The 13,449-nt window shown below is 42.1% G+C and overlaps 1 protein-coding gene across 4 annotated transcripts in view; it reads right to left on the bottom strand.

Moving 5' to 3' along the window:
- The window catches only part of CRY1 (cryptochrome circadian regulator 1), a 93,383-nt gene extending 85,154 nt beyond the window's left edge, over nucleotides 1-8,229 (bottom strand). The window contains exon 1 of one of the 4 annotated variants that reach the window (XM_073788235.1): nucleotides 7,218-8,229. In XM_073788235.1, the coding sequence (XP_073644336.1) occupies nucleotides 7,218-7,375 (158 nt within the window). In that variant the 5' untranslated portion in view covers nucleotides 7,376-8,229. The remainder of the gene's footprint in view (nucleotides 1-7,217) is intronic. The other 3 variants (XM_033866171.2, XM_019918343.3, XM_019918345.3) reach the window with 3 other exon arrangements.
- Between the last annotated feature and the right edge of the window lie 5,220 nt (nucleotides 8,230-13,449).

Genomic DNA, 13,449 nt, shown 5'->3' with positions numbered 1-13,449 from the left:
TGTGAGTCTGTTTCTCTTTTGTAAATAAGTTCATTTGTGTCATATTTTAGCTTCCACATACAAATGATATCATATGTTATTTGTCTTTCTCTTTCTGACTTACTTTGCTTCATAGGATAACCTCTAGGTCCATCCATGTAGCTGCAAGTGACCTTATTTCATTCTTTTCTATGGCTGAGTAATATTCCAGTATATGAGTGTGTGTGTGTGTGTGTGTGTGTGTGTGTGTGTGTGTACCACATCTTCTTTATCCATTCATCTGTTAATGGAAATTTACATTGTTTCCATGTCTTGCCTACTGTAAATAGTAGAGCACCCTTCTTTTTAAATTGAAGTATAGTTGATTTACAATGTTGTGTTAGTTTCAGGTATACAGCAAAGTGATTCAGTTATAACTATATATATGTGTGTTTGTGTGTGTGTGTATAGATATGTACACACACACATATATATGTTCTTTTTCAGATTCTTTTCCCTTATAGGTTATTACAAAATATTGAGTATAGTTCTCTGTGCTATATAGTAGGTCCTTGTTCGTTATCTGTTTTATATATAGTAGTGTATATATGTTAATCCTAAACTCCTAATTTATCCTCCCCCCTTCCCCTTTGGTAACCATAAGTTTGTTTTCTATGTGTGGGGGTCTATTTCTGTTTTGCATATAAGCTCATTTGTATAATATTTTTTTTTTAGATTCCACATATAAGTGATATCATATGATATTTGTCTTTGCCAGGCTTACTTCACTTAGCGTGATAATCTTCTAGGTCCACCCATGTTGCTGCAAATGTCATTATTTCATTCTTTTTATGGCTGAGTAATATTCCAGTGTGTGTGTGTGTGTGTGTGTGTGTGTGTGTGTGTGTGTGTGTGTGTGTGTGTGTGTTTCACATCTTCTTTATCCATTCATCTGTCAATGGACATACAGGTTGTTTCCAGGTCTTGGCTATTGTAAAAGTGCTGCTACGGACATTGGGATGCATGTATCTTTTCGAATTATGGTTTTCTCCAGATATATGTCCAGGAGTGGGATTGCAGGATCATATGGTAGCTCTATTTTTAGTTTTTTAAGGAAACTCCATACGTTCTCCATAGTGGCTGTACCAATTTACAGTCCCACCAATAGTGTAGGAGGGTTCCCTTTTCTCCACACTCTCTCCGGCATTTATTGTTTGTAGAATTTTTGATGATGGCCATTCTGACTGGTGTGAGGTGATACCTCATTGTAGTTTTGATTTGCATTTATCTAATAATTAGCAATGATGAGCATCTTTTCATGTGCCTTTGGCCATCTGTATGCCTTCTTTGGAGAAATGTCTATTTAGATCTGCTGCCCATTTTTTGATTGGACTGTTTGTTTTTTCTGATATTGAGCTGTATGAGCTGTTTGTATATCTTAGAGATAAATTCCCTGTCGGTCACATCATTTGCAAATATTTTCTCCCATTCTGTAGGTTGTCTTTTTGTTTTCTTTCTGGTTTCCTTTGCTGTGCAAAAGATTTTAAGTTTAATTAGGTCCCATTTGTTTATTTTTGTTTTTATTTCCATTACTCTGGGAGTCACATCCAAAAAGATATTACTACGATTTGTGTCAAAGAGTGTTCTGCCTATGTTTTCCTCTCAGAGTTTTATGATATCCAATTTTACATTTAGGTCTTTAATGCATTTTGAGTTTATTTTTGTGTATGGTGTTAAAGAATGTTCTAATTTCATTCTTTTACATGTAGCTGTCCTGTCTTCTCAGCACCGGTTATTGAAGAGACTGTCTTTTCTCCATTACACGTTACTGCCTCCTTTATTGTAGAGTAATTGACCATAGGTGTGTGGGTTTATTTATGGGCTTTCTACCTGTTCCATTGATCTATACTTCTGTTTTTGTGCCAGTACCATACTGTTTTGATTACTGTTGCTTTGTAGTATAGTCTGAAGTCAGGGAGCATGATTCCTCCAGCTCCATTTTTCTTTCTCAAGATTGCTTTGGCTATTCGCAGTCTTTTTTGTTTCCATACGAATTTAAAAAATTTTTGTTCTAGTTCTGTGAAAAATGCCATTGGTACTTTGATCTGTAGAGTGACTTGGGTAGTATAGTCATTTTGACAATATTGATTCTTTCAATCCAAGAATACAGTACATCTTTCCATTTGTTTGTGTCATCTTCAATTTCTTTCATCAGGGTCTTACAGTTTTTGGAGTACAGGTCTTTTGCCTCCTTAGGTCAATTTATTCCTAGGTATTTTATTCTTTTTGATGTGCTGGTGAATTCAATTGTTTCCTTAATTTCTCTTTCTGATCTTTCACTGTTACCATATAGAAATGCAACAGATTTCTGCATATTAATTTTGTATCCTGCAACTTTACCAAATTCATTGATAAGCTCTAGTATTTTTCTGGTGGCATCTTCCAGGATTTTCTATGTATAGTATCATGTCATCCACAAACAGTGACAGTTTTACTTATTCTGTCCCAATTTGGCTCCCTTTTATTTCTTTTTTCCCCTCTGATCACCGTGGCTAGGACTTCCAAAACCACGTTGAATAAAAGTGGCAAGAGTGGACATCCTTGTCTTTTTCCTAATCTTAGAGGAAATGTTTTCAGCTTTTCATTGATTATGTTAGCTGTGGGTCTGTCATATACGGCCTTTAGTATGTTGAGGTATATTCCCTCTATGCCCACTTTCTGGAGAGTTTTTATCATAACTGGATGTTGAATTTTATCAAAAGCTTTTCCTGCATCTACAGAGATGATCATATGGATTTTATTCTTCAATTTGTTGATGTGGTGTATCATACTGATTGATTTGTGGATACTGAAAAATCTGTGCATCCCTGGGATAAATCTCACTTGATCATGATGTATGATCCTTTTAATGTACGACTGGATTCAGTTTGCTAGTATTTTGTTGAGGACTTTTGCATCTATGTTCATCAGTGATATTGGCCTGTAATTTTTTTTTGTGTGTGGTATCTTTTTCTGATTTTGGTATTAGGGTGATGGTGGCCTCATAGAATGAGTTTGGAAGTGTTCCTTCCTCTGCAGTTTTTTGGAATAGTTTCAGAAAGACAGGTGTTAACTCTTCTCTAAATGTTTGGTGGAATTCACCTGTGAAGCCATCTAGTCCTGGACTTTTGTTTGTTGGGAGCTATTTAATCACCGATTGAATTTCAGTACTTGTAATTGGTCTGTTCATATTTTCTATTTCTTCCTGGTTCAGTCTTAGGAGATTGCACCTTACTAAGAATTTGTTCATTTCTTCTAGGTTGTCCATTTTATTGGCATATAGTTGGTTGTAGTAGTCTCTTATGGTCGTCTGTATTTCTGTGGTGTCCATTGTAACTTCTCCTTTTTCATTTCTAATTTTATTCATTTGGGTCCTCTCCCTTTTTTTTCCTGATGAGTCTGGCTAAAGGTTCATTAATTTTATCTTGTCAAAGAACCCAGCTTTTAGTTTCATTGAGCTTTTCTACTGTTTTCTTAGTCTCTATTTCATTTATTTTTGCTCTGATCTTTATGATTTCATCCCTTCTGCTAACTTTGGGTTTTGTTTGTTCTTCTTTCTCTAGTTGCTTAAATGAAATGATGGCAACATCAAAAGGTGGTTCTGTTAATTTACTTAGGCAAAATAAATTTTTAAAAATTTGTTTTTCTGTTAAATCCAAAAATCTAGGAAATACTGTTGATTAAAGGAAATGGCACAAAGGAAAGAAGACAGAAACCCACAAGACAGCCTGAATGCCAAGCTAAGGAATTTGCACCTTATTCTATGGTCAATGAGTAAATTAATAAAGTTGTTTAAACATAAAATTATTGACTCCTGGAAGTCACTTCATTAACAAACATTAACTGAGTTACTACTATATGAAAAGCACTGTAGTTGGTGCTATGAGAACAAATTAAATAAAATCTCTCCCTCCTTTTTATAACAGACTTCAGTGGAAAACTGTCTCTCTTCATTATTTACATCTTTATCTGTTACTCATCAAGGGCAATATTTAGTAGTTAAAAAAATCCGTTTTAAAAAGGAAAATATGGGACTATTCCTATTATGCTTACAAGTTTTATTTCACTCATTATTTAACAATGTGAGTTGTTGGATGTATAAAGTAAAGCAATATATAACCCCTAATCTACAGAATTTTATAGTTTAGGTTTTATAAACTTATAAAGTACTCTAGAAGAAACTGACTGTAGGCATTTAACTAGATATTATTTACCTAGGGCTTCCAATTTAAGAGCAAACAGCAAATAAGCACTTACTACTACCACTCACATTTTAAGCAGTTAACTTTTTTTTTTTTTTTTTTTCCAGTACGCGGGCCTCTCATTGTTGTGGCCTCTCCCGTTGTGGAGCACAGGCTCCGGACGCACAGGCTCCTCGGCATGTGGGATCTTCCCGGACCGGGGCACGAACCCGTGTCCCCTGCATCGGCAGGCGGACTCTCAACCACTGCGTCACCAGGGAAGCCCGCATTTAACATTTTTAAACTAATTTAATCCTCCTAACAATCTTATGAAGAGGGAATCATTACTATATTGTTAAGATATTAATAGATTAAAATATATAACATTTATTATCTTTTTCCAGAATCAACTTTGACACCAATTCTGCTAAGGAAAGTGTTTTATATAGAGTTGCTATATAATTCCCATCAGTACACAAACATGCTGTAATTTCTCCCATCTTAAAAAAAATCCTCTCTTGACTTCATGTTCTCCTCCAGGAACTACACCATTTCTCTGATCCCCCTAGAGGAAAACTTCTTAGAAGAGCTAGTTAGGGCTTCCCTGGTGGCGCAGTGGTTGGGAGTCCACCTGCCGATGCAGGGCACACGGGTTCGTGCCCCAGTCCGGGAAGATCCCACATGCTGCGGAGCGGCTGGGCCTGTGCGCCATGGCCGCTGAGCCTGCGCGTCCGGAGCCTGTGCTCGGCAACGGGAGAGGCCACAACAGTGAGAGGCCCGCGTACCGCAAAAAAAAAAAAAAAAAAAAAAAAGAGCTAGCCATTCCCAAAAGGCTTTTGTCTCCGACACTACTGGAACCACTTTAGTCATGATTATGAATGATCTCAAATGCTAAATATGATTTTTAATTTTCAGTCCTCATCTCACTTGACCAGCAACTTGACAAAGGTAAAACACTTTCTTTGAAACACTCTCTCTCCTTCTTTACTTGGCTTCCAAGACACCATACTCTTCTGGGTTTTCTTATCTTCCTAGATGTTCCTTCTCAAATTCCTATGCTGGTTCTTCCACAGGTCCACAATTTCAACACATTTGAGTACCCAAGGCTCAGTTCTTGGACCGCCTCTCTTCTCTATATACACTCATTTTCTTAATGTTCTCATATAGTCTCATGGCTCTACCAGAATGTGCTTCAACAAGACAGGGATTTTTTAGCTATTTTGTTTATACTGAATGCCCTACACCTAAAAGTGTCTGACATGTAGTACATGCATGCCATATACCTGTTCAATGACTGAATGGATTAATAAATGGCTTTAAAAGGTACCTATAAAGTGATGACTCTCTAATTTATACCTCCTGCCTGGATCTCTGTCCTTAACTCCAGATATATCCAACTACCTATCTGCTATCTCTACCTGGATGTGTAATAAACATTTCAAACTTAACCAAGTTCAAAAGAGAACTCAAATCACCCTCTCAATGGCTTCTTCAACTGACCACTTAGCAAAGAGCAGTTCCATCCTTCTAGTTTCTCAAGTCAAATTTTGAAATCATTCCTAATTCCTTCTCTTTCTCTCACACCATATATCCAATCTGTCAATAAATTCTGTGAATCCTGCCTTCAAAATATACTCAGCACTTGACTACTTGTCACCACGTCCACCACAATCACTATGGTCCAAGTCATTATCATATCTCACCTGGATGAATGCAATGGACTCCTAACTGGTCTTACTGCTTTTTGTCCACCTCCATCCCACAATCTGAGTCTGTCCTCAGAACCGCAGCCAGAGAAGTTTTTTAAAAACTTACGTCAAATCACATCACTTCTCTGCTCATAATCCTACAATTATTCCCACTTTGCTGTGAGTAAAAGCCCAAATCGTGACAACTGCCTATAAAGCTCTACTCAATCTGGCCCTATTACATCTCTGACCTCATCTACTACTTTTCCTCTCACTTATTCTGCTCCAGCCATATTGGTTTCTTCTGTTGTTCCTTCCAAAGGTTAAGCATATTTCCAACTCAGGTTCTTTTCTCTTACTGTTCCTTCTCCCTGGAATGCTTTTCCCTAGATATCTGTAATCCATTACTTGCTTCATCATCTTGCTCAACTGTGACTTTCTCTGAGTTTTTCCCTATCACCATATTTTAAACTGCTACTCCAACCCCGACCCCTTGTATTTTTCATCCCTTTTATCTCTATTTCTGCAAATCCTTTATCGCCACTAAATACTATATGCTTTCTGGGACATGTGCTTGAAAAGCACAAGAAGTTCTATCTGTTTCATTCACTACCGTATCCCTAGTGTTTAAAGCAGTGCCTGGTATACAGTAGGTGATCAATAATCTGTTGAAAGAACGGTTTCATTTCCACCAGGGGGCCTAACAATCCTCTAGCCTGGCGTTTCAGGAAAAGATCATAAAGCTTCTCTACGATTTCTTCCAGTGCTCTGAATCCTAGAAGGATTATACATTGCCTAGAAAGAAAAACTGTGCTTGTCTAGTCAACCACAAGGAGGAGTGGAGAGGGAGAGCCGAGCAAAGAGAAATGTTTCCCTTGCTTTGCCTGTGGCAACCTCATGGTGGAAGAAAACCGGATTTGGAGGCGACTCTACTGAATGATTTTCTCCATACTATGAGTTAACTAGACACACACAAACGTAAACATTAAAAACCGCAATCCCTTCAAACGCCACAAAGAGGCCAAGGAAATCAACCCACGGGCCACTGAGAACTGGACGGGTGTTTCTTTAACTCCAGCACTAAGCACTCCATAAATCCACGGTAAGAGTTCCCATTAGTGCAGAGCCACGGAACTCACACCTTAAGGCCAAGGTGTTCCAGGCTGCCAGCACAGCACTCTCTGTCCAGAGGACTATTAAATCCGTTCTATTTAATACTTAAAGCACCTGCAGTAATTAAAACGGCATAGGCAAGCCGGTGCCAGGTCTAAATTCTCAGGTCTGGCCGATCGCATGTGAAGTCTTGATTCAGCAAACAGCGAAACCAATTTCCCACGGGATTTTGACTCACCGCCACCTGTTGATGCCAACATTGGAGGAGCCGGCGAACCAGGGGTCGAGGATGTAGACGCAGCGGATGGTGTCGGCGCCCTGAATACACTCCTTCAGGGCAGGATTGTCGTGAAGCCGAAGCCCCTTTCGGAACCAGTGCACAGCATTCACCCCCATCCCGGGGACGCGGCGGGTGGCGGGGAGCCGCCGAGCTCCTCCGCGGAGAAATTCAGGGCAGGGGCGTCCGGCTCATAACCGACACCTCCGGTCGCAGGAGAATCGCCGCACCCAAGGAGTGAGGAAAGGGCGGCAGAGGGGAGGGAAGGAAAAAATGAGTCCGAGGAGGGGACGGGAGACGGAGAGGGCGCTGGCGGCGCAGCTGGAAGATGAATGGAGGTTGCCCAGTCAGCGGAGTCCGGGTATGACGCCTTTAGGAGCCGGCACCCGCCGCCACCTCCTGGACGAGACGCATAACTTCGAGGGCCCCGGACCGGCGGAGGCTGAGCAAGTTCAACAAAATCGAGCCGACACGACGGCCCGAGCGGGCGCGGGCAGCCCCAGGAGGTTCGTCACGGAAACCTAGCCCCACCGAGGCGGCCCCCGAGGAGCAGACGGCCCGCCTGAGGCGAGTCGCCGACAGGAATGAGAGAGAATTTAGCCACTGTCGGCCACGCTGCCTCTCGGCCCGGGAAAGAGGAGTGAGGACGGAGCACGGAGGCGGTGGTCGAGGCCGCTGGACGGTTGCCGGCCGGTGACCGGTCCCGAGGCTGGCCGGGTGACTCCGCCGCCACCGCCGCGTCAGCGGCCTCGGCCCCGCCCTCGGCTCCTCATTGGAGGGGGCACTCCCCACGTGACCACCGGCACCTCACGTTTCTGAAGTGTGTTTACTACAGCAGCTCTGGGGAATCTGCTTGCACTTCAGTCGCTTCTACGGGGCGACAGCTGCTCCATCTCAAAACGGCCTATCCTCGCCCAGACGCTAGACATTCTCCCTCTGCCCCTTTTCTCGGCTGACTGGTTGGTGTTGCCTGGAAGCGCCCACTGTGAGCAGAGGCCCCATGTGAGAGAAAGCTTAGCCCCGCCCTCGAGGGCCGTGAACGTCCACCGTTGGCTGAGGTTCGCCGAGACCCGGATGCGCACGGGTATGCGGGGAGCTCGCGAGCGCGCGCTCTGCTCTGGAAGGCGCGCTTGCGCTCTCGCTGCGTTCCAGTGGGAAGGAGGGCGGGGCCGGGGGTGGTTGGAGCGCGCTCCGGGATTCCTCCCGCGGGGTTCACGGAGCCCTGGAGACAGCCTGGTGTCTTCCAGGAGTCGGCGGGGCAGCCGGGCGGGGAGTGAGGGCAGGATGGGTTGGAAAGAGCAAAGTAGGAGGCTCCACGTAGACTTGGAGCCCAAACCATGTGCTTCCATCCAGCTTTAGCTGGAGACCCCAGCTCTACTTTGGAGTGTGTAGAGCTGGCGCCCTTCTTCTTGCGGCCCTCGCGGCATGGCACCCTTGCATGTGCTCTGGGGAAGAGGAGTAGCTGGCGGGTGCCAGGCATCCGTGGAATTCCTTAATATCGTCAACATGTCAGCCCTAGTTTCTTACACTTAGTGTGGTTTGCAGGGCTCTTCGTAATAGAATCTTTGCCTACCTTCCTGGGGACAATGAACTTAAGGCCATGCCATTCCTTAGACATGCAATGACCTTATATTCATTCAACAATCACTTACTGAATGAAACTGGCACTTTTCGAAGTGCTGCAGATACAAGGGAGAAAGAGACAAATATCTCAGCCCTCACAGAGTTCACAATCTGTCTCTTAACCTTTATATGTTCTATTTTTCCCTCTATAAAATGCTCTTCTTTAGAATCTGCTGCTCACTACAACCACCTTTGAGGTGGTTGTTATAGATTGAGTTGTGTACCTCTAAAATTCATATAAGCCCTAGTACCTGTGAATGTGACCTTATTTGGAAATAAGGTCTTTGCAGATGAGGTCATTAGGGGACCAAATCCAATGACTGGTATCTTAAAAAGGGGGAAATTTGGATGCAACACAGACCCACACACAGAGAGAAGGCCATGTGAAGATTGGAGTTATACTGCCACAAACCGAAGACCTACTCGAAGCTAGGAGAGTGGCCTGGAACAGATCCTTCCCTAGTGCCTTCAGAGGGAGAATGGCCCTGCCAACACTTTGATTTCAGACTTCCGGCCTCCAGAACTGTGAGATGATAAATTCCTGTTGTTCTAAGCCACTCATTTTGTGGTACATCACTACAGCAGCTCTAGCAAACTAATACAGCTGTAATGTAAATTTAGTCCTCCAGTGAGCCAATATGTCTGGATAGACTTCCCTAACCCTGCTTTTGTTGCCGTAGGGAGGGCATAGCATCTTCTTTTTAGTTTCTTAACATTTAAAATTATATAGTATATGAAAACCTGTTGTTCACTATGAAGTATTAAACAGTTATTTTTATCAGTGGGGATGAGCCTCGGTTAATTACCACACCCAGGGTCCCATCACTTTTGCAGAGGATGTGGCAAACAGAGCTGTGCACTCATTTGGATTGCCTCATACTCCAGGGCCTATTGTACTTGTAAAACTACAGTGTTTCTAGTTCATATTTCATTTTAGGCAGTTTGAAAGTAAGCGGATTCTGGGACTTAACCTGGTGGTCCAGTGGTTAAGACTCCGTGCTCCCAATGCAGGGGGCCTGGATTCAATTCCTGGTCAGGGAACTAGATCCTGCATGCCACAACTGAGACCCAGCACAGACAAATAAATAAATAAATATTAAAACAAAAACAAACGAAAAAAAGTAAGCAGATTTTGTCTAGAGACGTAAGAATTATTTTAAGCATCTAAGTGTAACAGTGGGAGGTAGAGAGAGAATATTGATTTGTGTGGAGTTGCCTTATGTTTGCCAGTTGTCCATTCAATAGATGTTTTTTTTTTAACAGACGGCTGTATGTGGGTGGGTGTATAACTTTCATTTACACATGAAAGTACTAACTTATTATGAAAATGTCAGTACTGTCAACTGTGCATTCCTCAAAGAGTAAAGGTTTTTTATGGCATGTAGGTTGTTCTTTAATATATTTTTGTAAGCATTTAATAAAAGCTATGACTTATTGATTACCAACTATATGCCAGGCACTTTATATAGGTTATTATTAACCCTCAGAATAATCTTATAAGGCAGCTTATTATTTGTGCCTTTGCAGATGAAGACGCTAAAGCTCAGAAATACAAATACGTAGAAAAACCAGATGAAAAACCAAGACTGTTTCTGAGCCCAAAGCTCTTTCCTTATCACATACCATCACTGACACCACCACTCCCTTTCTTTTTCAGAATGAGTGTATATGTATGAAGAAGGAAAGAAGGGATGGGGAGCATTGCTGGGAATCTCTTGTGAAATTCTGGTTGGCTCCTACATCCTGGTGGTAGAAAGAGTATGGGACTAAGAGGAAGACACTGGGTTATATCTGAGCTCGCCGTTAATTAGTTAATGATCTTGAGCTAGTCATCTAGGCTTTCCTGGCTTGCTTAATTCATATGTAAAATGGGGGGATTGAAATAGATTTCTAAGTTTGCTATACTATTTTAAAATTCTAGAATTCTATAAGCACAGCCCTGTCATGGGCTCAAAAATATCTATGAAGAGTCCTATTAAACGTTCTTTTAACTGCCCACAGTGTTAGAAAAATCAGTATCTCTTTGATTTCATAAGCACCCTTGATAAAACTGTGTCAGCCTCTAAATTGCAAGGCTGTGTTCTCCCTTGACCCTGTCTTGTAGAGGTGATTTTGGGCGTGTGTTATCAACACACAAATAATGAAGGAGTAGACAGTGTGATCAGCTCCCTCAGTCTTGGTGTGATGTGAATATTAGGCTAATAGTCCCTGGCTGAGTGACCCCCCCAGCACTGGAGTCTTTGGAGGGATTGAATTTAAATGTGTTAAGGGATCTTTTTTTAAATTGAAGTAACATTGGTTTATAACATTACATGAGTTTCACGTGTATAATGTTATATTTTGACTTCTATATATACTACAGTGTGCTCACCACCAAAAGTTTAGTTTCCATCCATCACCATACAGTTGACCCCCTTTACCCATTTTGCCTTCCCCCAGGATCGTCATTATTTTAATGTCATTCTCATATGAATATAAAATGAACACATGTCAAAGATTTCACTAAACTTGTTAATTAATGAGGGAACCAGTACGATGTTACAATGAAATAAAAGGAGATTCCAAAGAGCAGTTATACATGTAGGCCATCAGGAATGCTAAAAGTAAATTTGCTTAATATATGCAAAACACTTCTACAGAGGCGTTGGGGGGAGGGAAATCAATTTCACTTTCACAGGAAAAATCCACTTACATGTCCATAGTTAACATTCCTTTGCATTGCATCGTTTATCTACAATTTACAGAGCTGTAAAATAGTTTAAAGATAATGACAGACAGAGAATAACTTGAAGGGTGTCCCAGACAAGAGACCTAGTGATCTTTTTTGCCCATTTCAAAGTCATTCATAATTTTTGTCACCTCCTGGAAGAGGTCTCCCCTGTCAGCCCATTCTAAAAAGGACCCCTTCTTAGTTTCTATTATAGTCCCCTGTTTACTTTCATCATAGCACCGATTGTTATCTGTATTTTTTTGGTTGTTTACTTATTTATTGTCAGGCAATCTATGCCTGCCCCAATCCCATATGCAAACTCCAGGAGGGCAGATATTTTGGTCTATCGTGTTCCTCATTATACCCTTAGCATATGCCACAGTGCCCAGTACCCAACAGACTCTCAATCAATGTTCTTCTACAGACCGTGATAACACCCAGTTGATCACATGAACGCTGTACATCATCCACATGTCAGTTATCAACTTATTGCCTCTCAGCTCCAAATTCACCTTTTGTGCTTCCTCTGTGTTAATGGAACTAAACTCTGTAAGGATTTCTCCTTCACCACTGGCACCATGTTAAACATTGCCAGTAGAGGGTGCTGGAGGGAAACTGAAAGAGGAAGGGGCTTCTCTTCCTGGTTCTGGTATGCTTGGTTTCTTTGTTGTTCCACTGATGCCGCAGGCACTTGGGGGAGGAACATACATCAGGCTCTTAGGCTCTCTGGCTCTCCGTATCCACAGGTTCCACATCCACAGATTCAACCAACTGCAGATCAAAAATATTAAAAAAAAAAAAAAAAAAAAAAAAAAAAAAGATTCCAGAGCTTCCCTGGTGGCGCAGTGGTTGAGAGTCCGCCTGCCGATGCAGGGGACACGGGTTCGTGCCTGGGTCCGGGAAGATCCCACATGCCGCGGAGCGGCTGGGTCCGAGAGCCATGGCCGCTGAGCCTGCGTGTCCGGAGCCTGTGCTCCGCAACGGGAGAGGCCACAACAGCGAGAGGCCCGCGAACCGCAAAAAAAAAAAAAAAAAAAAAGATTCCAGAAAGTTTCAAAAAGCTAAACTTGAATTTGCTGTGCACAGGCAACTATTTACATATAATTTACACTGTATTTATTTCTATTTACACAGCATTTACTTTGAATTGTAAGTAATTTAGAGCTGGTTTAAAGTATACAGGAGGATGTGTGTGGGTTATATGCAAATACTGCACCATTTTATAGAAAGGACTCACGCATCTGCAGATTTTGGTATCCTGGCAGGGGGCAAATGGGAAATGAGTGCCGTATGAGAAAGATAATTATCTATCTTTTCTAAAATAAGAAGATAATATCTCACCTACCCTTTTTGGATTAACTCCAGATTCCTAGATAAGCTTAGAGTGATCTGAGAGTAGAAGAGACTTGCCAACTTTCCATCTGAAATCTGGAGGCTGACCCCTCACGGAAGTCCCGTTACCACTTTACTGTGACCCAGCCCAAAAGCCCATGAGGGATGCTATTGGACAGAGAGGGCCTGGGGAGCCCTGCCAAGCATCCTGCTGGCTAAGAGAACAGCTGGAGTTTTCTAGACATCCCCTCTTCCTTAGAGGGCTTCCTTAGAGTTAGCTGAAAGACAAAACCAGTTAACCAAGGGGTTTTGCTAAAGGGTACAGCACGTGCAAAATGTCACAAGATATTGTGACCAAGGACTAGATGGGGATGTGGGCATCTCAACAGATGTCATCCTGGAGAGATAACGACATCTGAGGACCAGACAGGATGAGACATTCAGCAGATGTCAGTGTTGGCAAGTAAGGAATGACAGATCAACACTCCTTTGCACTGTCCTTTAAATATCTGGGAACTTAAATGCTAC

This window comes from Tursiops truncatus, chromosome 11, assembly GCF_011762595.2.
Source record: "Tursiops truncatus isolate mTurTru1 chromosome 11, mTurTru1.mat.Y, whole genome shotgun sequence".
Lineage (NCBI taxonomy): Eukaryota > Metazoa > Chordata > Mammalia > Artiodactyla > Delphinidae > Tursiops > Tursiops truncatus.
Note: the sequence above shows the minus strand (reverse complement) of the source record. Positions and strands in the feature narration are given on the sequence as shown.